This window comes from Lissotriton helveticus, chromosome 3_1 (assembly GCF_964261635.1).
Source record: "Lissotriton helveticus chromosome 3_1, aLisHel1.1, whole genome shotgun sequence".
Taxonomy (NCBI): Eukaryota; Metazoa; Chordata; class Amphibia; order Caudata; family Salamandridae; genus Lissotriton; species Lissotriton helveticus.
The window spans coordinates 1,105,090,472-1,105,115,413 of NC_136061.1; the positions used below are offsets into that span (position 1 = coordinate 1,105,090,472).

Genomic DNA, 24,942 nt, shown 5'->3' on the forward strand with positions numbered 1-24,942 from the left:
CAACCCACAAACAATGTTATCAGTTATCAACAGATCACAGTGACTGATCACCTCCCCTTCATGGGTATATAAAAAAGTCCGTTTTTGGTTCGAGTATTTTGAAATCATTTAGGCTCTAGATCAAGCCAGTGAATTGGGGTGAATTGAAAGCTATCCACAGAATACTAGTAATGATCAGAATTAGTGAGCAAAGGGGTGGGCGAATAAGGTTTCAGTGAGCTGCAACATGCTATATCCTAGTCCTTGGACTCCCCCCAAAAGTCTATACTTTTCCTGAACATTATAATGCCACTCATGGATTCAAGAATCAGCTTGGGACATGGGGACTACTATCCTGCTTGGATGGATCCCTTTTTTTCACTTCTCAGCAACTTTACTTGTGTCACGTTCTCCTCCGCCATCGCTATTGTGAATTCAGTTCACAGAAGAATCCATTCCTATTTCTTGAAGACATTTTTCCTGGTTGGGAAAGGAAATACGTCTTGCATGGATAGTTGCCTAGTATTGCCTCTGAGATTATTTCTTTTCTTTCACGCCCGACCAGATCTTTTTAAGTCATGTGACTAGTACTTTCTCTGAGATCACATCCTTCTTTTCAGGACTACAAGTACGTTGAGATCACTCTGTAGTGTTACACTACAGAGAGCTCTCCTATTTTCCACCTACATTCCTTCTCTTGGCCTATTGTCTTTTGGAGGTCTTTTCTGGTTTTCAGTTTTTTTTCTTCCTTCCAAAGGATCCTGGGAAATCACAGGTTGCTTCTGGCCCTAACATGGTCTCCGTCACCATTCTAGAGCCTGGAATAGAAGAAGGGGTTGGCATACCTAGTCTGAGTCAGACGTCACAACCAGAGGTTCAGAAATTACCTGATCTTGGAAATAAGATGTAGCTAAATGAAACCCATACACTTTCTCGATCTTTCCCCCATCCCTTCCAAACTGGACTTTCAAGGACAGCTAGGAAATCTATGAAAAAATGAATAGTGTCACTAGGGAAATGAGGTTTCAGATGCTTTAGTTACTAAACAGCCTCAAAACCGCCTGACTCATTCTGAACGAGGCCCTCGAAGAACTAGAACTGAATGAAAAATTAAGGTATATATGCACATGCAAGAAAATTCTGGAAAAATGTGAGATGTTCAAATCATCCTTGCGATCCTATACAGAATTCTCTGGTCTGCTATGGGGGAAAAAACCTGCATGCATAGCGCAAGATAAGTTATTCAGGAGCTGGTCGGATGGCGGTATAGCCCTTCCAAATATACAATTGTACTACTGGGCAGCTCAGTTAAAAGTAGTTATTTGTTGGATACATGCCCCCCAGACTGACCCACCGTTTCAGGAAGATCGGCAGGGCATGGGAGAGGAAGGGGTCATGTCCGTGCTCTAAAATAGAAACAGATCCAGATTGCTAATTGGGCCAACTGTACACACAGTTAGTATATGGTACACGGCGCACGCCAAGTTAAGATGGCAGGGGGTCATCACGCAAATGACACCACTCTGAAATTCACAACGGCTTGGAAGACTCAGAAACAGTAAAGGCTTTAGTAAATGGGATGCCATAGGCATATCAACGGTGGGTGACCTCTGGAAGAAGGGCGAAATGGTCACGTTTGAACATCTAAGGGCCCAGTGTGAACTCGCCTCCTCTGACGTCTTCAGGTACACACAGATCAGGCATGCACTGCATGGCAGTTTTGACTTCAGGCACCACTTTACCAGAAGCTACTCCACTAGAAGATAGATTGTTGACTGAATATATGCAAAAAGGACCACCTCCTTCACTTATCGTAAGTTAGTTAAAAACTTGCCAGACCTCATGCTGGCACTTAGACAAAAATGGTCAGTGAATTTGGGAGAATTTGAGGACTCGGATTGGCAAGAGGCACTATCGTTCCCTCGTGAGGTTGCAATACCCTCACGATTAAGGTTGGTACAACTAAAGATACTTCACAATACATATTACACTAGAGTGACCCTTTACAAAATAGGGACAGCTTCTCATCGGTTCTGTCTGCAAGCTTGTGGGGAGGAGGGTACTTTCTATCATACTATATGGGAGTGCCCGAAGATTATGGCGTATTGGGTTAAAATATTGAGGACTGAATCACAAACTGTAGATAGAGGGTGTCCTCAAAAGCAGGGAAGAGTTTGGGGAGCATGGAAAAAATTCTGAGGAAATATATGTGAACCACGAAGCACGGAGACGGATCAGATGTCCGACTAAGGGGGAAGGGGGTGGGTCAAAGTTGATGTAATCTTTGTGGGATCGTTCCTATTGCCATGGGATTGACTGTTGTAAGTGCTGTCGCTACTATCTGTGCCAAGAGATGATGAACAAACTGTAATGTGTGTGAATTTATGATGCCCTAAGTTTATAATACATTTTTTTTTAAACCCCATATTTCATTTGACGGACTCTATAAACAATTATAACCACCTTGAGCTGGAGGCGACAACAGTGGAAATCCAGGTCTGTCTGTGAGAGGCAATAACTCAGAAGGACAGGGAAATGTAAGAATGCTGCAGATTAACATGCTCGCATACTCCTGCCTCCTAGTGTAGGGCCCGGATATGCGCAAGTTGTTTTTCTTCAAAGAAGTCTTTTGAGTCATGGGGTATTGTGACTCCTATTCTTGATGATAAAGCATATGGTCATCGACTCCATTGTTACAAGATCTAACTGTCCAAAGTCAGTGAGAAGTCAAGTACTAGGGCCTCCACATCAGCAACCTGGAACGTATAGCCGTTCACCTAGCGTTAAAGGCTTTCCTACTTGACCTGATATGTAAAGTGGTTCTTGTCCAGATGGACAATATGAAAGCCATGTATTACCTTCAGAAGCATGGTGGGGGATATGCTCTCCGCAGCTGTCTCAGCTTTCCCAGAGAATTTGACCTTGGTCTTTACCCTGAAGGCTGCTAGCAAGGGGACTGCTTTTAAAGCAGGATGGGCTGCATTGACCAAACCATGCCCGGTGGCCCTATTCTTGCTGCTACTTCCTACACACACACACTGTGGGGATGATTTGGAAAATTTAGGCAGGGCTATTTTTTCTTTCCAGTCCAACCCTGCTGGTAAGGGAATGCAGTCACAGAAAAAAAGTCGCAATATTTGCAATTGCTGTATAGCGACAGGCTGCCCAGAATGTGGATTATATTTTTAACAAGCAGTTTCTGTGCTAGTTACTAGGTGTCAGAATCTCCTAGTACTGGGATAAGAGAGAGCCCGAACCTAACAATATGTTTCAAGTGAAGCCGTAGAATTTTCTTGATTCGGGTACCCAACGCCCTTTTTGCACAATCACCATGGATACCTGGATCTTCCTTGTCAGCATCAAGTTGCTCTTTAAAATTCCTTCAGAGATCTAATGTGTACAAATGTTTCTCATTAGTGTGAAAATAATGTCGTCTGGACTCTGGATGCAGACCAAGCATCGCACAGTACTGGCCTCACTGCAAAGACTTTTTTGATGAGTTGTCCATTCCTCTGTGAATGCTTTGTGTGCTTATTATAAAGCCTTTTGGTGTGTAATGTATGCTAACACAAAGGAGTGGGGACGTTTTTACACTAAAATTGAAAACTAGTGATCATGAATAGATAGGTATTTTAGACAGTATGGGGGAAAAGAAAGAATCTGCTAGTTTACCATCAAATAACTTACAATAATTTTGGATTTTTATTTATTTAGTGTTTTATAGAGCACGAACGTGACCCGTTAGGGTATCAGAGTGCTTTACAGGGATAACAAGTTGTGTATATGTATGACAGACAAAAAAAGAACTTAAGGGATGAAAGGAAGTGAAACACTTGGGAATAAACAAGGTGTGCACAATTTTCAGATCAAAATGTAGAGAAATCCAGCAATTACATATGTGGGAGAACTGGGAAGTATACAGTGGATAGCAGTCGGTCAACTCAAAGTGTAGCAGCATTAAAAATAAATAAATCAAGGCCACTGAACAGTGTGTGCAATGCATGAGTTATGGGTGGAACTTGACCATTAGAAATGATTTGGCTCCCTTTTTAAAAATTGACAGGAATTCTTTTGAGAAAGGGCGGCAGCGAACTCCAAATTCTTGGTGCGGCACCAGAGAAAGCACCATTGTACGTTTTTTTCTTTCGCAAGTAAGGTCGCTGGAGCACAAGGTTTCTGGCGGACCATGAGTTTCTGGCTCCTCTGGAAACCATGATTTTCTGGGCAAGATATGCAGAGTATTTAGTGTGTAGCACCTTGTGGGTGATGCATGCCATTTTGAGTTGGATTCTGGCTTCAAGATTAAATCAGTTCAGTGCCTTCAGATGCGGTGAGATGTGGTCGAATTACTTGGAGCCTGTTAAGAGTCTGGTGCTGGGCATTGAGGCAAGCTTTTAGGGGGGGCGTGGAGTTCTTGGGTAGGTCAGAAAGGGTAGAGTATCCATATTAGATTCTGGAGATAACGAATACCTGGACTGCCATTTTTAGGTCGGAGGTGTCAAGGAAAGGTTTTACTTTTGCCAGATAGCACAGGTGAAACCTGGCGGTTTTAGCCATCGAGTTGATGCAGTCTTACAAATTCAGGTTGCTGTCTAGGATTATTCCGACAGTCCACTATGGTCGGTGTGCAGTTTAGTGCTGTCATCGACGCAGTCCATTCTCGAATGTCAGAGTTGCTTTTGGGAGGGGAGATTAGAAGGAACTCCGTTTTTTGTGAATTTAGTTTGAGCTGATTGCAGGCCAGCCATTGAACAGTCAACTTCAGGGCCTAATTCAAGGAACAGATCTCCTCTGGAGAGGAGATTTTGATGTAGATCTGGGTATCATTGGCATACATGTGGAAGGAGATATTTGCGGTATGTAGTACTTCCGCTAACCGTTCAAGGTAGAGATTGAAAAGGGTAGGGGAAAGAGTTGATCCTTGGGGGACTCCGATCGTAATCAGGAAAGGAGCAGATAGATTACTGTTGACTAAGAATCCGTGGAAGCGATTCCGGAGGAAGGATCTAAACCATTCAAGCACGGATTCCCCTAGTCCCATCCCTAGTTCGAGGCGTTCATGAAGTTTCTCGTGGTTGACTGTGTTGAATGCCAAGAATAGATCTTGTAGAATTAGAAGACATGTTCTGCCTTGGTCAAGGGTTTGGAGAGCATCATCCACAATACGGAGAATAGTAGTTTATGTGCTGTGCCCAGGCCTGAATCCAGATTGGAATTAGTCTAGTAGATTGAAATTTGTGATATGTTGAATGGTCGTCATAGAACTTAAAGTTGGGGAAGAGAGGAGAGATGGGACCAGTATGGGGGGACGAGGGGGGGCGGGCCCGGGTCGGAAGTAGGTGGCGGAAATAAGTTTGTTTCCGAGGGTGGTCTTTTTAGCAGGAAAGAAGTAGGAGAATTCCTCACAGGTTATTAAGGATGTTGAGGTTTCTTTAGAAGTTTTAGCCAGTTTGTTAGATTGGTGTTTGACCATTTCAAAGAGGTCTGTTCTTGGCATTCTTCAGTTCTGATCTAAATACAAAAAAAATTAATTTGAGATGTTCCTATTGTAGGCATTTCTGGTTTGTCTGAGATCTTTTAGTTGGGAGGCTGAGGGGTGCTGTTGTAGGAGAGTAGGATCTGCTTCCTATGGTTACCCTCACTTTTTGCTGTGCTTCACTGGTTTTTCGACTTTAGTCTGGCTGTGGCCCTGCTAATCAGGACCACAGCCTAGCTGCTCTCTCTAAATTGATTCCTTATACATTAGGTACATACCAGATTGGTTACTGAGTTACATTGTGAGCCCCGAATATATGGTACCTTAGGTACCAAGGGCATAAGTACTGCAGAGGCCTACCAGGAGCGGAAGCATGTATTATGCCACCCCTGGGAAGCCTTCAAAAATGGCACCACAGGTCTGCACTTGCAGCCTGGATAAGGTGGTGTAAGCATCCTTTACTGGGATATAGTATACCTATATCCACCATTTAAATCAGACACATATTAACCTATAAGTCACTCCTATGGCAGGCCTCAGGCCTTGACAATTCTGAAGGCAGAGTGCTTGGTTTTGTGTGAGAGGGTGCCCAAGCATGAGCTGAGCCCCACTGCAGCTTTCGGAATCCCTTCCTTATAGCTGGTCTGTGATATGGCCATACCATATACTCTTAAGTGCATTATAATACTCGCGGTTAATGCTAACTTTGGTTTGGCTTTATCAAAACATGTCGTGTTTGGTGTCAAAAGCTTTGGAATACTACCCCTGCCCGGTCTGGCGGCGGGGGTAGCATTCCACCCTTCTAGAGGGAGAAGACATGGACACACTGGTATACCCGGTAATAGTTTTAAAAAGCCTCAGCATCACAAAATGGATGCTGCTGCCACAGACACAAGTCTGACCTCCTGCTGCTGGACGAAACTCCGGCAGGGGAGGCTTGGACAATAGGTTTCCTGTCCAGAGAGGTGCCAGCACCTCCCCAGACAGGCTTTAGTGTATTGGGGCAGGGTGGGTTGCATTCAGTGAATGCTTTTGAGACACTGCCTGGGGCACATAAGTTGCTCCATGCATTTCCCAGTTCAAACCGGTTGCTGGGGCACTCAGCCCCAGCTCTGGCGTGAAAACTGGACAAAGGGGAAGGGGTGTAACCATCCCCTCCGCAGGTCTTCCCATAGGTGGGACCCTAGAGTTAGTTTGACCCCTAAAGTATAAGTATAGGACGAAACTCTGAAGACCATCGACATTCCATATCGACTGGAAGACGGAAGAACTCCTGGACATCCTGCAATTTTGCAACTGCACCTACTTCCCGAAGTTGCCCTTGCCCCGAGCACCTTTACACGGAAGCTGAGAGGCCTACATTCCACGAATGTTCCATGGGACCGTTTTTTTTCACCGCAGCTCGAGGCTCCTTCGCGATCCCTAGTCCGTTGGCTAGTGGGTCCCCACATTGGACAATCCTTTGTTTCTTGAGTTTTCCTGGTTGCTCCAGACGTGCTCTGACTCCCCTCCAAAGGGTGAGTCCCTCAGACCTTGCTGGTCTGCACCAATGCCAATCTTGTCATCTTGCGTGGGTTGCTGTTGCCAAGGCTTGTTGGGTCCAATCCCGATACCGACGCTGCAGCAGTCGACATCCTTTGTGGGACAGCTCGAATCCAGCTCCTGGTCGTCGTCAATGCCTCCTGGACCTCGTGGCTGAAGAGTCAAGCTTCACCCACTTCACCTTAAAGCACCCGACATCGGCTGGCATCTTTCTTGTCGCCATCCTGGTCACTGGCTAGTGACCCAGACTCTGTCCCCTCTGCTTTCAGGTTCTTCTGATCTTCGATCCACCCTTGGATCCATCCGGACACTTTGCTCTTGGTTGCCTGCAGCACTTCTTTGCAGCTCTCCATAGGAATCAACGGCGAAACCCGACACGAAAAGACACCTATGCACCCGGCTTCCCAGGGTGAGGTAACACGAGTACTTTGGTGCTCCCGTGGGTCTTGACTCTCGAAGTGTCCAGTACTGAAGGGGTTCCCCTCACATTTCACTCCTAAGTGTCCTAAATCTTTAACTTTGTAACTTAAACTTTCCTCATAGAAGTCTATGGTGATTCCCGGCTGTGTTTAGACACTGCACGCGTCCCCCGTGGGTCTCCTGCGTCCCTACCTTGGGTGGTTCCTGGTTGCCCCAGCGGTTCTACAGGCCTTAGGCCTCACTTCTATCCCTCACGTGGTACTTATACCACTATTTTAGTATATGGTTTATGGGGCCCCTAAGGCAAAACGTATACTGTGCAATTTACTGTGGGCTATTTAAAGTTCTTGTATTGTACTTTGGCCTCTAGCCTCATAAAGAGACTAGAGGGGTTGTGTTTAGAATAAATACATATATTTCATATATATACCTCGTGTGGTGTACTTTCGTTTGATCATTTAAGAGATTATAGACTGGTAAAACAAGCTGCTTTACATTCCTTCAAGACTTAGCCTGAAGGCTGCTCTTCACAGCTACCACTAGGATAACTTTCTATAAAGGTCGTCTTAAACCTACCATCAATAAGGGTCGTTTGGACTAGTGCAAGGTGCCCACTAGAATAGTGGACATCATATGCCAGGCCAACTTCTCACAGCTGTCTCCAGTTTCTATTTGTCTGCCAGAGGGTTCTCCTTTCATTGTTGAGGGATCCATTGAACCAGGGGTTGTTGTCTTTGATTTGGGATCTTTTTAGCTTTAGCTGGGCAAGATCATCAAGTATGTCAGACATAGTCAAGTTGTAGTGTTCTGTAAGGTTGTTTACCATTGAGAGATTTGGGGGTGGGAGGGAGGAGGTCGTTCTCGCAACGTGCAGTAAGCTTCATCTAGCCTCTTTGTGTCCCTGAGCCAGCGTTTAGGGTTTCACAGTTTGCATTGGCCTTGGCTTGTGGATTATCCCCCACATACTGCTTTCTATTCCATATTTGTGTATTCAGACATAATAAAAACTTACACACTCTCTGATCTCATAACACTGAACCCAAATATATGCAAAAATGGCAGATGTTTATTATATCAAAACAGAGTACATACACATCACAATAAGAACAATTAAAGCAATTAAAAGGTCATTCTATTAATATTGGCTATACAAGTCATCTCCTATATCCCTTTCTTATCAGTGTATTCACACAATATCATAGAAGTAATGCACTTTATTTAAAAAAACTGTTTCATTTGAATTTCAACATTACTTTTTTATACACCATGTGCAAATAGGCAAAATGAAATGAAAAACTTTTTTATGCAAAAGTCACAGAAATTTAGAAATGCTATACAGCATGTAGTTGTCGACATAGCATTTCGGTGGAAGAAACGTCGACAACAACATGCTGTATAATACGATGCCAAAATATATTATTTCTGCTCGTTATTTTAAAAAATACAAGGATGTCCGTGGAGCCTCAAGGACTAATAAAGTTTTGAGAAAGATCTGGAATAAAATCAGACCTTTAGGTAATCACCTGTATGACTGTATTGTGTGTAGTGCTCTGTATTATGTAAATCTATTTCTATTTGGAAAGGGAATTTTCAGCTTACCAGGAGATAGTTTTACTGAAACCTCATATTCCTTTTGCACTTCACTCAAGAACATCTCATTAAAACACCTACGCTCCTTCCGCTACAACGCTCAGCAGTTTAGCCCACACAAGGTACCTTGCAGTCCTTGTGTGAAGAGGGAACCCCATGATGAAGCAGGTCACCTTCGGGTTAGTGAGGGTTCTCATCCCAACAGCAAAGTGCTCTTTTCTTGTCTTTGATTACCATAAAAGGTGGTCTGCTGTTTTTACACTCGTGTTACCAGACGTACAATAATGTGTGAGAATGTCATGCCAGTCTTTGTCGAATTGGTATGTAGGGCCCTTAGGGTGGCATAAAATATGCTGCAGCCCTTGTGGACCCTCATTAGTATCCCTGCCCTAAGTACCTGGGGTACCAATTACCCCTGTCTGCTGCTGTGTAGGGGACCACCAGTCCCAGTGCTCACCAGGGTGGAGGAGGAGCCCTGCACCCAGTTTTGCGCTACTTAAGGGCACTTGGTGTCCCGAGGGGCGGGTGCCATGTTTGCCGTGCCTTGCTGCTGTGGAGGGGACTACCAGTCACATTGCTCACCAAGGTGGAAAAGGAGCCCTGCACCCAGTTTCACCCGCCTTAAGCGCTATTTAAGTGCACTTGGTGTCCCGAGGCGCGGGTGCCATGTTTGCCAAGCATGCTGCTGTGGAGGGGACTGCCAGTCCCAGTGCTCGCCAGGGTGGAGGAGGAGCCCTATAACCAGTATCACCTGCATTAAGCTTTACTTAGGACGGTTTCCAAAGCGACCACAGCTCCGTGACTGCCCTCCTCGATGCCTCTGGCAAATTTGCTTACTCCTCGACCATGGCAAAACCACGGTCCTCATCTTCCTGGACCACTTTGCGGCCTTCAACACCATCTCCCACACACCCTGAGCACAAGACTCCACAACCTTGGCATCCGCGACAAAGCCCTGGACTGGATCGACTCCTTCCTTACCGTCCGAACACAGTGGGTCAAACTACCACCGTACCTCTCAGAACCTACAGAGATCAGCTGCAGAGTGCCCCAGGTCCCCACCCTGAGCCCACTCTCTTCCACATCTACATGGCCCCACTTGCAACCATCGTCAGAAACCATGGACTCAACATAGTCTCCTATGCCGACGACACCCAGCTTGTCCTCTCCCTCATCAACGAACCCACAGTCGCCAAGAACAACTTCCACGAAGGGATGAAAGTTGTCGCAACTTGGATGAGAGACAGCTGCCTCAAGCTTAACTCAGACAAAACAAAAGTCCTCATCCTGGAATCCACCCCATCTGCTTGGAATGACTCCTGGTGGCCCACTGCACTGGGAACACCCCCTACACTCATGGACCATGCACGTAACGTCGGCATCATACTGGACTCCGTGCTCACTATGAACCGACCGATCAACGGTCCGCATGGTCCGAAAGATTTTCAGATGGACCCCCACCGAATCCAGGAAGTCACTCACACCCTCATCAGCAGCAGACTCTTCTACGGCAACACATTTTATGCCGGCGTCACCCAGAAACTTCTCCGGAAGTCCATAATGTTCAAAACACCGCAGCCAGACTGGTCCTAAACACCCCCCGTAACATCACACAACATCTGCGTGAACTCCACTGGCTCCCCGTCAGCAAAAGAAGAACCTTCAAGCTCCTCAACCAAGGGTACAAAGCCATCCACAACGCCGCACCAGCATACCTGAACCACCGCCTCTCATTCCACGCACCCAACAGACCACTATGCACAACTGTCACTGGCCACCATTCCATAGACCTGCAGGACCAGAATCGGAGCAAGATCCCTCTCCTACCTCACTGCCGAGACCTGGAAAACCATGCCCTTCTGCCTCAGGCAATCCCCATTGCTGCCACCATTCAGGAAGGACCTCAAAACCTGGCTCTTGAAATGAACCCAGCGCCTGGATAAATTCCTGCCCCCCCGCGCCTTGACACCCTCACGGGTGAGTAGCAGCGTTTTACAAACCCCAGATTGATTATTGATAGTTCCTTATATTTTTTATATATATTTGTTTTATTGTATTTTTAGAAATGTATGTATTATTGTATACACTGTGCAACACTTAAGGATGCTATAATGCAACTGAATAAAGGCTTTTGGATTATTAGGGACTTACAGGTGCCAAAATCCTTTGATAATTTTAGGGAAGGGGCACCGGTCTGGTTAGCAGGCCTCAGTGCACTGTCAGAGTCGGAAATCAGCATCCAGCAGCTAAAAAGGTGGCAAAATGTATTAATGGGGGAAGGGGGGGGTTAATTGCAACAAAAGCCCAGTTCCCTACCGTGATCAAATGGGAGGTATTCTCTATTGACTGCTGCTTATCATTTCTTTTCTTCAGTTGGAACGAAAACAAACATTTTAAAAAACAATGCCATGCCTAGTTGGTTAATTCAATAATGTTTAGAGCTATAGCATAGGTGTTTAATAAATTCAACCACACTCTGCGTTCTATCTGTAACAGGGTCACAAGGACTAACGGTCCAGGGGGACACAGAGGTAGAGAAAGAAATCATAAACTCAGCATCTAATTTAGAAAAAAAAAAACAACAGAAAAAAACAGCATCTAATGTAAGGTTGTTAAATTTTCTCCAACCCCATAAATACCACCCAAGGGGAGGCCACCAACCCAAAGAGGAGGGTTGAACCCATTGAAGCAGCATTCAGTATCAAATGGACTTTAAAGCAATGCCCTGTACTCTCATGCTTCTGTAGGTAGGTTATCTGTAGGTAGGCCACCTGTGAAAACATATGGTTTACCTACACTGCTTACTCTCAACTTCACATGGAAGCCAACTAGGCCCTAATACCAGTTGTTGCCCATTTGTGTTTAATATACAGGAGGCTTGTTAACTGAAGAGCGTTGCTTTGTGGAGTGACCTCACAGTGCCAGCCCTGTCACTTTTCAGTTCTTCACTGCAATCTGGTGCCATCGACCACTACCGGCTGAGGTCTCTCCATCTCCAATCCCAACAGGTATCCCAGTACAGTGTACAGCTCATTTTGCAGAGATTATGTTGGAAACCGTGCTTGAACTTCCTGCACACTCATCAGGGCTCCCCGCAGTAATTCTTTACTTTTTTATCTTCAGGTCTAGCAGAATGACACTCATGACCACTGTAGTTTTGAAGAGATCCAGGCCCTCCACAGCTGTCTTGTTATTGTCTCTCTCAACTTGGCTTGCACCTCTTTCAGAGTACACGTCGTAATTTCTTGCTCTTTCTCAAGACCTGCTAATCGGTCTGCCCTCCGCTACTTTTACCACCTTCTCCTTGGCCCCCGTGGTCTCTGTAAATTCCACTCACCTTGCACTTGCAATTCACAAAAGTGTTTATTCGCTGGGTGTAAGGTTCAGCCTTTCACTGAGACATGATCTCTACTTTATTTCTTGATTCACGAGTTGCCATGCTCCCTAGCTACTGTCTAGGTAAGCTCCACAGTCCTGGTTAAGCCATGGTGCACCACTGGTCTGTTTCATATCCTCTCCTCACCCTTTACGATCTGCATCAGCACTTTGTTGGAAGGAAAAGCGGAGGTGTGGCACAGCGGGCAGAGCGGGGACCGCAGTTTGACCCCCCTGCCAGCGGCAGCTCAGCATCACGTGACTCTGGGCAATAGCTCACTTTATCTACCCAACGGTAACCCGGTGCCTTGAAACGCTTGAGGGGTGATGAAGGTGTTTGTGCTTTACAAATACAAATTATTATTATTATAACAGCTCTTAGTCTGTTCTAAGCAGCTCCACCGATGGCTGGTAGTACTATGGATGGAAGATGCGCTCCTCATTGGAGCCGCCAAACCCCATCGCTGCAGATTCTAAGCCATGCTTCAGCTTCTCTTTTGTCACCTCCTTGGCTATGGCGACAATGGCCTTCCATGGGAATCGCCTGAAGCCCATAAACCAGCCGCTGTCAGGAGCCACAAAGAAGCACTCGCATCTTGGGGTCCTTCAGCCTCAACTACCTAATAATGCTTTAATATAATTAAAATTGTATACTTGGTATCTACAGAAAAACACAAAAGATTAGGGTAAAAATTACCTTATTTCAGTGGCTTGCGAAACTGATACCAAACCGATTACTGAAGTGATAATCAGTGTGAAAATCAAACCAAGTTCCTTGACCAATGACAGTCAATTGCTCATCGGTTTATGTACATTTTGGTACCTTTTCTTTGGAATAAAAAGGGCAGTGATGAAGAAATTCCATTTATAATAGGTATATTTTCCCTCAATTATAATGCAGGCTTGGTACAGTAACTTAATTCAGATTCAGATTCAATGATCTTTATTCGGTAAAAAACAAATAACCAAGAAAGAAACAAACATCAAAACAAATTACAATAATTACAGCTCTTAGAGTAAGTTCAATAACGAGGACCAAAAAGACAGATACTAAAAACGGAAAGAGAACTAGACATTTATCAGATCTCTGTTATCATATATTTCCGTAATTTAAGGACACTCTTTAAAAATTTTAAAACCACAGATACAGCTAAAACCGTGTCCATTCTCTGGAGTTCTAAAAAGGCTGGGCGACATCTGGTAAAGTTCATTTCTTTTAAAAAGGGGATTATGATTTCTCTGCGTAAGGCACTATAGAATCTGCAAAAGAAAAGGATATGGATGTCCGATTGTTGTGAGGTGACATCGCATGGGCAGAAAGGCAAAGTACGTGTCCATGAGTTCATTTTTGGAAGTGACACCAATCTAAAAAATATACAAAATCTGAATCGAGTTAAAAGAAAACGATCATAGTTTGTCATGGGCAGGGATAGATATGGCTGTACAGACTTAACCTCGCATAAGGTCAGGAGATGTGACTGTACTGAATGTTTTAGGGATTCAACTCTCCTCCTTTTAGCTTCAAGATGAACCAGGCAGCGGGCCTTCAGTGAGCGCCTTGAGGTGCTATCCATTGTTGATGGATCCGAATAATAAGAATAGCACCCAATCTCAGTCAAAAAGCTCTTAACATAGCCCAACCATTGTGATCTCTCCGCGTGATCCAAATTGAGGGTGTCCTGTAATAGAGCCCGGTTCATAACACATTCATTTGTAGTCCATACCCTGTGCCACAACAGGATGGGTTGAATTTTAATAATGTCAGTTATGTGAGACAGGGCAAGTTCAGCGTGACAATTAAAAGTGGCCACACACTGTGGAACAGCAAGGACTTCCCTCAAAAATTTGTTTTCCACAACCTGAATTGGATCAACATTTGAGTACCCCCACAATCCTGAGCCGTACATAGCCACCGACACACATGTTGTTTTGTAAATGGTTATCATTTCTTTTATCGGCTTCCTGCCCATTTTTCTTACAAAATTCTTTAAAGCCATGATAGTTTTCATAAATAAAAGGGTTCTCGCCTTGATGGCACTTGTCCAGGAACCTAACTCATGGAATAAAATACCTAAATACGAAAAAGTTGGGGTGTTGTCTAGTGGAACGTTGTTTAAAATCATTCGTTTCATCGGTTTACCTGATTTGGGACCACAGTTCATTGTGAAAGTTTTGCTACAATTAACTAGCAGGTCTAGATTAAGCATAAAGTTCTCGAAGCTTACTACTAGTTTTTGCAGAGCCCGGGGAGTGCGTGCCATAAGCGCGGCATCATCCGCATACATTAGTGCGGGGATTGCTCTCCTCCCCACTCTGGGCATATCCCCACACTCATGCAGCAGGTGATGCTCAAGCCCATTAATGTAAAGCAGGAATAGAAATGGTGCTAAAACGCATCCTTGGCGCACTCCACGGCCCACACTAAATTGTCTGGAGCATTCGCCCCCCCTGCCGTAGCGAACAGAAGCTGTGGCTCCACTGTACAATTCCCTCAAGAAAGAGATGATAATCGTATCCACCCCCAAAGTTTTCATAACTGCCCATAATTTGGTGTGCGAGACACAGTCGAACGCTGATGAAAGGTCCACAAAAGTAAAATACAAGCGTTCCGACTTGATCCGTATATATTTGTGTTGCAGTAGCATCAAATTTAAGCCTTGTTCAATTGTGCCAATCCCTTTTTGAAAACCAAATTGGAGGTCACTCATAATTTCGTTTTCCTCCACCCAGCTTTGGAGTCTTGCCAGCGCTATTCGACCCAAGATTTTAATTGAAGAATCAAGAAGGGAGATGGGCCTATAACAGGCGCAACTGTTTCTGTCGCCCTTCTTATAAATGGGAACAATGACTGAAGTAAACCAAGACTCCTTTGGCCCCCTTGGTAGTGTCGCATTAAAAAGTTGTACCTGCAAAGGACCCCAGATTTCAGGGTTTTCTTTGAATATATCCGTGGGGTTCCCGTCAGGTCCTGCTCCAGTAACTTAATTGCTTAATCGAAGAAATGAGGAATACGAGCTAGCAAAACATTATAAGGAGAGAGCATCTCTAGGATGGATATAACTCAACCCTATAATGAATGATCTAACCCTGCACTTTTTTCATGGTAGAGACTGTGGTAACAGCTGGGGTTTACATTTCATTAGCCTTCTCACCCGATTCCGTCCACAATTAAACAAATGCTATATCTTGTTTAGTCTTTGGTTTAGTACTTAATTAAAAAAGACCTAGCTTTCCTTTACTCGCTACTAACTTTACGGTTAACTTTTTCACTGCAGTTTATTTTCAACATGTGACTGCTTTGCTTGCGTCGAGAATATAAAAAGGAACGCGCAGTTTACATTTCTTGAGCTGAGTTAGAGAAAACGCGTTGTAATGATTGCTACACAATTATTTGCTAGTTTGAGGAACTTTTAGAATACAAATTGAATAAAGTTGCTGTTGAATCCAGGTAGCAGAAACGATCTGCAGCCACTGCCCCTCCGGTATGAGAGTATGATCTCAAGAAAATATTGAAAAGCATTCGAGATCAGAAGCCTCTGGCTCGTAACCTTTCTAAAGAGGCTACATATTGCGGAAGTCAAGTCTACGGACCACCGGAGCCGTTTGTGTCAGAAATGACGTGCCCACGGTAGAAAATGGAGGAAGGGAAATGGTAAGGTGCCTGAACTTTCAGGTTTGTACACAGGAACAGAGGATAACCAGCAAAACTTGCAAAGGATTGGCAAAAATCGCTGTAATACCTCGGTCACCCATCTGGACAGTCTGAGGAAGGCAAATCATTCCCGACATGCACAGCAGAGGAATGTAAATGGATAATTTCGTTTTACTAAGGCTTGGACGTCCTGCAGTGGCAGGTCCTCTGCTAAGGTGGAGGAGCGTCGCCCCACTGCAATTTCAGAAGTGCAAAAAATTAAAATAAAATCATAATAACAGGACAATATTATCCTTTTATTTTTCTATGCGGGAGTCGGGTGGGGCTGGGCTCTGAGACACCAGAGCAGGGAGGAGTGGTTTGCATCCCTCTAAGTGCACCTGACGGTTTGGCCAGCCCCAACCGTCATGCGCACTTGGCATGTTCTCCATTGGGCTGCGTTGCACAGTCTTGTGGAGAACATGCCCAGGCTCTCCGGCACTGCCTGAGCATCCAAACAGTATGCTCAGACCAATCACGATGCTGCTCCTGCAGCGTCGTGATTGGCTAGGAGCGTCTGGAAGCCTGGGTGCTTCCAGCAGCCCAAGAACAGGGGAGAGACGCACGGCGGTGGGAGAGGTGTGCGGCAGAGAAGGTACGTTTATTTTTTTATTTTTTAATCCATCCCCCCACAATCCTCATTGAGGCAGCTGCCACTGCGTCCTTGATGTTAGCTGCTGATCGAATGTATTTGGAGTGCCGTGTTTTACCAAACTTTTCAACGTTTTAGCAGCTGTTAAAAGAGGCATTTGCAATGCAATAGGTGTCACATTTGCGAGAGTTTAAGCTATTGGCATTGTAAATGACAATGCCTTTTAATTAAGTGTTTTGATAATTAACACATAAATAAAAGGTATCGCCATTTACAATGCCAATAGCTCAAACTCTTTTAAATGTGAGACCAATTCCATTGTCCCGGGCTGCTTGGAAAGTGGAAGCGTGCATGATGCGCTGAATGTTGCAAGAAAGCATGTTGTGCCTGCAGTAGGAGAAACTCATTAAAGAAAATAGTGCTTACAGAATAAATAACACACTGTTTAACAACAGAAGTAAAAGAGATAGTCCTCATGGGAGGTTACAAATGAAGACAAGGCGGTACTAAGGAGGGACTAACAAGCCTATTAACAAATCAGAAGCCAGCACTTATGAAGAACAATGACACACGTATGGGCAGAAAACGGGAGGGGCTTCAAGTCCATACTAAAATACAGCATGCCTAGCAGAGCAGCACATGCGTTGCCCAAGCTTGACCTAAAAATAATAGAAATACATTTTTAAAAAGACCTACGGACCTTAACTTAGAATGGCCATGTGTCTCGGATTTACCAGACAAATTTAGCTCATATCCTGGTTTTTACAGAGGATCGATTGAAGCAGGTACATTTTTATGTGCTCAAAGGCATGACGAGAGCAGCTCATATCAGAACGCAATTTAATTAACATACTTGAGGCTGGGTTTTTTAATTGGTTTTAATTTAGATTTAGTGTCTCATCTGTCTTTCTATGTTAATGTGCACTGTCATTTATGTCAATTTGTGTCCCTTGCCTGGTGTCAAAGCGTAGCCTTCCTTCTGTTTGCTAAATGTCCCAGTTTTTGTTTACAAAATTTGATCATTCTATCTTAACTACAATGACAACTCAGACAGTCCCTCCTTTATTCTAACCCAGTCAACAGCCATTTTCTAAATAACACCTACCACTGTGTGTGTAATTAGGTTCCATCATGGGGCGGCTCCTACCTACCAAGGGTGGTGAGGTCATACACACATGAAATGCATACATTATCGTTTTAAAGTTAATACTTATCTTTAAAACGGTAATGTACTGCATGTCGGCGATTTAATGTACATTCCAAACAAAATACACATTTAAAAAAGAAAATCAACTTATCTTGCTGCACGTCCTCGATCCGGTGTCCTTTTCTCCTACAGGAGAGCCTATCCAATCCTAGTGCTGCTCTCATGCGATAGACCAGCATGAGAAAAGTGCCAGGATTGGATAGAGAGGGCTCTTTCACTGCTCCTAAGAGGACTGAGGCCTTTGCTTGCTCTCCACCCAGGTATTTAAGGAAGCTGGGTTGAAAGGTTGAAAATGTGCATCTCTGGATGGCCGTCACAAGACAGTTGGCCAAACAGACATGCACATTTTTAACTGACCCAGCCAACCCACCACTCCTCCCTGCTGCTACCGCTCAGCAGCAGTCCCACCCCATCATAACGCATGGGATACAGAAAAAGAAAAATTGTAATAAATCAACGTTATTATCATTTTATTTTTCAATTCTGGGGCAAAAGGGTCAATTTAACCAGTGGGGAGCCGCCCCTGGTTCAATCTCATAAGTGAGGTTTGACACATTCAACATAAATGTAGCAAAACAAAAAGCCAGGTCACTGGAGGATTAACTGTTCATCCAGCTTTGGCGCAGTTCTTCAGTTTAGAGTAGCCTTCATGTTATCTAATTCGAGCACCACTGAATGCTTCAGTGCTCAAATTCCTTTATCCCTGCAGTAGATACCCTTAAGATGGATACCGTGCACTCTTATGTATTTCCGAAAGAGACATTTTGTTTCCTTAAGAATTCTAAAGAAAAAGGGACCAAAATATCTTTCATGAAACATGGGAATTGTATAAAACCCCCAACCCCACTGGCAGGCAGAGGCCCACCTACCGGGTTTAGAGATCCCACCTTCCTGCCATAAATCTCTTTGCCAAAAGTGTATAATCCAGTGTGGCCAATGCCCTCTTGGCAAAGTAAAATTTTGAGAGGGCTACCCTCTTAGTATGGCTCAGTCAGCATTCAATTTTGTTTTTCAGAAAAATAAATAAGGGAAGATAAATGGCATGATGGCTTTTAATCCCGACATAATGGTAGTAAATTCTCTTTGGGGTCAATCCTGGCATAGGTTTCCCTATACTTAGCATCTATATTGATGATATTTTTACGACGGTTTTGCTACTGCTGTCTGAAGTCTGAGCCTGTTAATAGTGGTATAAGCTCCCTGCTGCCTGACCCTGTTAGGTCTCTGTAACCTAAGACGGAGCACTAATGGAAGTGTCTGTAATATGTGACCAACACTACTATCCACCGTGATAATATGAGATCAGGATACTTTTCATTTTCACACATAGCCTCTGACCAGTAGATTTTCATTCAGAACATTAAGATGTATCTACATAAAGGGCAGAATGGTAACATGTAAGGAAGTAGATAAGATTATTGAAAAAATGACATACATATTTTTTATAAAACAAAATGCTATGAGAAATTACACACCTGTAATACCTACAGCTTTTTGACCTAATCATTTAGAAATGCTGGGCCACATTTTTCTAACGTTTTCTTGGGGTGGATGACCCATCAAATCCCTATAAGCATAAGGGTTATATTTAATTTAAATTCAAAAGTGCCACTACTAAACCTTTAGCTGTTTAGTCAATTTATGCAAAAAGTGTACTCTAAATGCACAATTTGACCTTAATTTTCACAATTTTCTCAGTTGGAGAAACGACATGAGAAACCCACTGGTTTGCTTTTCCCATAGCAAACTCAGGCAGGTTTTTTTGGTCCTGCCACATTCATTTCAAAGTTGGTCAGCTACCATGGACCTTGAGCCTCACCAGAGTACCTTTATTAACATAAACCTGATTAATGCAGCCTGTTCTAACTTCCCACCCTCACGTGTGCCTCAAAACCTGCCCCGTCAATGTGCCCAACCTAATGCACAATGCCATGTACGTGGCAAAATCATTTATGGAAGATTTTCAGGGTTTCAAATATTCTAACAGCCAACAAATTGTGAGGCTAGAAGTAAAGACTGGATCCAGAAACTAATTTTGGAATCCAACGATTTGTCGTTGGTACAGGATGAATTCTCGCCTCCACTGCTAACCAGTGCTAAAACAGGCACAGGAAAAAACAACTCAGCGCCCGAAATGCTTTCTTGGAATTGCGTTTAAAGGTCAAACTTAGCTTGAAACACTGCCATAACACGAAAATAAACACTTCAGTCAAGTGGTACCGCTAAGAATGTCTGCACTTTGAGAAACAAGTCAATGTAACATTTTAAAACAAAAATAGTGCTTAATAAAATTACATAGGTAAAACAATACTTAAAACCATTCCTTATATTTAGTTTTCAAACACACATTTACTCCTCTGTCCACGTAAGAACATCATACTGGTTTAAGCATTCAGACATTAAAGTATTAAAACCAACTTGCGAAAAGTACTACTGTAATATTGCATTCTTATGTTAAAATGAACTTTATTTTTCAAATGTAATTGGCATCTCTATGAATGAGGAGTAGGGCTGGGCAGAAAGTTCAAACTGACTTTTAATCTAGTTAGCTACATCGATTAACATAATATTCACTTCGTAATCAAGATGACAAGAAAAATAGAAAAAAACCGGCTTTGCGTTTCTGATTTTAGAGCAGCATTTCATGAACAGGATTCATATTAATTCAGAGCAACACCTTGTTATTAAATGCTGGCTAACCTGAGTGAAGGATGGGTGACATTTGCTGATTGGTTGTAGACAAGGAAGGATGTGATTTGAATCTTTCTCGCTCTAATGTTGAAACTGGCGTGATAAAATGACTCTGATTCCAGCCATCCTAAGGAGGAAAGAAAATGGTTACAAGACATTTTGTACAATTAGCTTAACGTTATCATTATGCACCTGGATATCGTATCAAGTAGTTGCTTTTTTACCTTTTTGTAAATGCTACGCAGATCTCGATATTGCCATAATGTATTCAACACCTGGGCTGCAGCTTTGGCCACTTTCAGCGATGATCTTAGCAATTAAAAACATGAAATACAACAGTTAATTAAATAGTTTCGTAAGAAACGTATTGTGAGTTCTTTCAGATACTGTACATAGTCTTACATGCAATGCCGCTAGAGACAATACATGTGCAAAAAAGGTAGGGATTAGGATCACTACTTAGCTAGTGTCCAGGATTTGAAGGTACTATGTGCCTGCGACAGAGGGCGAAGTGCCACGCGTATGGGTGGTGGTTCCAGAGAAAGGACACCACGGATTAAATCTTATCAGGAATAGAATACAACAAATAGTGTAACCATGGCCAGTGTATTAGATGACAGGCCATTTGTCTTTTCCTGAAAACCTGAAGATTAAAAGATTTTCGGTATGAGAAATTAATCCAAAGTGATTATTTCATTTAATAATAAATGCCTGCAATGAACCCATGCTTTAACAACAGCTAGACTAGAGATAAACATTCAAGTTGTCTATGAACTGCATACTTGCCTGTCTCCCTTTCCTTTTGTGATATTGACCAGCTTTTCTATCCCTCCGGAGTCTGCAAGTGCTTTGGCATTTTCCATGTTTTTACTCGTGACCTCGTGCAGAGCACAGCAAATTGCAGCGACGGTGTCGTCAGACAATATACTTGTGCCATTTCCTCCCGGAAGACGATTCACCAAGTCTCGCATTGCATATTTTCCTGTAATTTAGTGAATTACAATAAGGTTACAATCAGCTGGTGGTACCGACGACTGAATACGAAGTGTGTGAACAACAGAAAAGAAATCTCAAAACAACGAATACCATTTAATATGCACTATTGTGATCAAAGAGAGAGAGAGAGCAGGTAGAGTAAAAGATTAAAATAGAAAAGAAATAGAGGAGGGCAAAGGACACAGCATAGACGTGTATAGAAGAGGCCTGGAACAAGGAGTAAGGAAAAGAGGGAGAGAAATGGGAGAAAGAGGAAAAAGCACAGAGTTGAGTGTGAGTGTGTGTCTGTGCATGTGCACACACAGTGCAAACTAGACTGTCAGTGTAAATAAATCGCATTGTTTATAGTTGTACAGCTGCATAATACATAGTGTTTTTAAATGTTCGCGCTTTACCATATTTCTCACATGAGAAGACTGCATTTGTTGTAGGTCTACAAGATTTACCGTGAGTGATCTTAGTCCCAACAGGCGACAGTAATTACCAAGTGAGCTCTACCCAGGAGCAAGGAAACGTGGCCACTTTTTAGTATATAAAATGCTGTCCATGAATATGATTAATGCAACCTGTTGGTTGCAACCAATTTTAGGGCTGGCGATCAAAGGAAAAGTCCAATGTTTTTGTTGAAGAAAGTTGGTAATGTGGACAAGAGAGTGTTGTACGTTTCACAGATAGAATTATCACAGTTATCATTTGCCCAAGGTAAATATTCTTCTCATTATTGGAAATGAAGATATGTTGTTAGCCCTACTTTCGAAAAAGCTTCAAAACCTCAAATAAAAAATTCCCAAGAACTCTAAAACCAAGAAAAAGCAAGTGTAAAAAAATAAAATAAAAATGTCACTGCTGCCAGCTTATATATCATTCTTAATCTAACAATTTAAGATTCGGAAGGAGTTGTTTTACTAACCACTATCTCAAAAGCATGAAGCTTATTATAAGAATGTGGAATACTCATTTCTTATCATGCTGAGGATGCTAGTATGAATCATGACAATTTCCTAAAAGAATCCTCTAACCTAAGTGACTGGTAATCTCTTAATTAGCAGAGTATTATCGGAAGAGTAAAGTCTGTCACACTTCAGTCAGAAAATAAAACACTACATCACTGTAAGTAGCATGGGATTATTAGGAGAGTTTGGGAAGTTTGATGAACCAACTGACTTAGGAAACTGAATGCAGGGAATGCACTGGTTTTAATTTTTTCGGCAAAGGGGATGCTAGAAAGATGACACTTTAAAAAAAATTGTCCAGGCGAGACTTCCTGACGAAAATAAGGGGTTACATTATATGTCATACAAGCTAAACCCAAAGTGGCAAGATATACTTTGTTCTGTGGTCAAGGTAACGCAGGTTGATTAATTCAACAGTGTAACTGACACAATTGTTAGTAGGAAAACAGAGAAGTAAGCTTCATTAGAGACAAGTGAAGTGAGTTAGTAGCATCAGAAAGGGACAGAAGGGAAAAAGTAAGGCTGGTATTAAGCGGGACCAGCGGTTTATAGATGAATGCCTGCATCTGAGTTGGAATCCAGGTTGACTCTACAGTAAAAATACCCATAATGAACTGCATGATGAGCAAAACATAAATTGCAACAGTAACTACAGAGGTATTAATAAAAATTGTACGCACGTTAGTAACAAGATTAGGCAGAAAGATTGGAAAATACACTTTTTGGGGTTGAAAGTAAATGGCTTGCAACAACCAAGATGGCTGCAACTTTGCTAAGATCCAATCAGGACAGTGAAAAATAATTTTCCCGACTCGTCTCAAAGCTTAAGCTCTAAAATAGGGTTGATATATGCAGCTGATTGGACCAGTCAGCAGATGCTGGTTTCTATATGGCTTTTCAGGACAGAACAGCCTGTCTCTGTTGCCACATCTTCCTGCCTCTACGGGAATTGTAAAGCGATATCAGACAGGAGCTGATCCCAATTTGAGGAGACCGAAAAAGTTATCCTTGTTCTTCGGAGAGGAGAAGTTGATTTGGAGTGACACTCTCAGGTAAGGGTAACACTGTTTAATAATTGCCACTTCCATACCTTCTGGGTGACAATGTGTCAGCCACACGTAGGATAGTTGTTCAAACACAGGCACCAGGGTTCACCTTCTACACAGGATACGTCCTTCAGAGCCACCTCAAAGGAGGCAGCTGGGGGCCTGAGGTGTTTATGGGCAGAGCAGAGTAGTTGTACCGGAGGGCTGTTGGGCAACTAAGGTTGCATCTGGGGAGGTTTGACGTAAGAGTACACTGCTGTCATGAGCAAACATATCTAGCCATTGTGGAATCAGGCGTCTGCCACAGAATGAAAGACAGAAAAATAAGAATTCTGTCCGGAACGGGAAAAGTAGCGCTGTGGACCATGTCACAGGCTCTCACCTGGAGCTGTGCGAGCGATCTTGAAACTACACTATGAGCTGGCCCAGAAATACATTTCAATCAATTACTACAAGTTAATTTTGAAAATAGTTTTTTTGAAACATACATACAGGGCATTAACTGGATTCATCATAAACACTCCCATATAAAATAAATTATAATTAGGATTATGTTAACAGCAGTATGTTATAATCCCATACAACCTGTAAAAAAATCTCATCATTTAATTTCATAATTTTTGCCTAAGACACCCTATCAAATTATTTTTCATATCCTTCCTAGCCAGACAGCCAGGTTTTCGCGAATCGCACAATTAACATGAAATAGGCTGAGAAGTGTATTGCCCGCAATTCCAGGTTTGGGAGCCGAATAAAAACTTTTAAAAAACATCAAAAAACGGTCTTCATAAACATTTGCTTCTCCCTTTTATTTTCGTTTGACACAGGCTGGCCACTGTCTTTGTGTTATGAGTGTTTAGGTGTGTTGTAAAACAAAGCAGTGTCTCTTTCTACTACCTGCCTGATGCCAGTTTGTTAGGAGGTGGCGGTGACATTGCCTACCACACACCTCCTGGATAGGATTCTCTAAGGTAGTGGGGTGAGCGAGGAAGTCAGGTCTGTTTCAGTAGTTTACCAATGAGTTTCTAACAGATTCTGAACAGCACAAACCTGGCACGCTCTGCTATATTTTGGTGTTTTATTGTTATTTGTGGAAACTTGTAGGCAATAAAACATTCCTGCGAGGAGTGCAAGAAAACCTCTCCAGTATTTTGCTTTTGTTTCAGAACCGTGTACACATGTGGGCAATACAACATATTTAATGACCTGTGGCTAATATACATAAAAAGTATGGGAACTGTGTTCCTGAATGGAATGGGGCGGAGTCAGTAAAGGTGGGGGCGGGGTTAAAGACGGTGGGAAAAAAGAACAAAGTATTCTCTAACTATTTTGTTGGTCTTACAGTATCATGTAACTGGATAGAAAATAACGTGCCCACCGTAAA

At 43.1% G+C, this 24,942-nt stretch overlaps 1 protein-coding gene across 4 annotated transcripts in view; it reads right to left on the bottom strand.

Moving 5' to 3' along the window:
• PKP4 (plakophilin 4) overlaps positions 1 to 24,942 on the bottom strand; it is a 771,376-nt gene that overhangs the window by 10,978 nt on the left and 735,456 nt on the right. For all 4 annotated transcript variants that reach the window (XM_078681704.1, XM_078681705.1, XM_078681703.1 and 1 more), the window contains 3 exons: positions 21,350 to 21,545; positions 20,788 to 20,872; positions 20,573 to 20,690 (listed from right to left, as the gene is read on the bottom strand). In XM_078681704.1, coding sequence (XP_078537830.1) covers positions 20,573 to 20,690; positions 20,788 to 20,872; positions 21,350 to 21,545 — 399 coding nt within the window. The remainder of the gene's footprint in view (positions 1 to 20,572; positions 20,691 to 20,787; positions 20,873 to 21,349; positions 21,546 to 24,942) is intronic.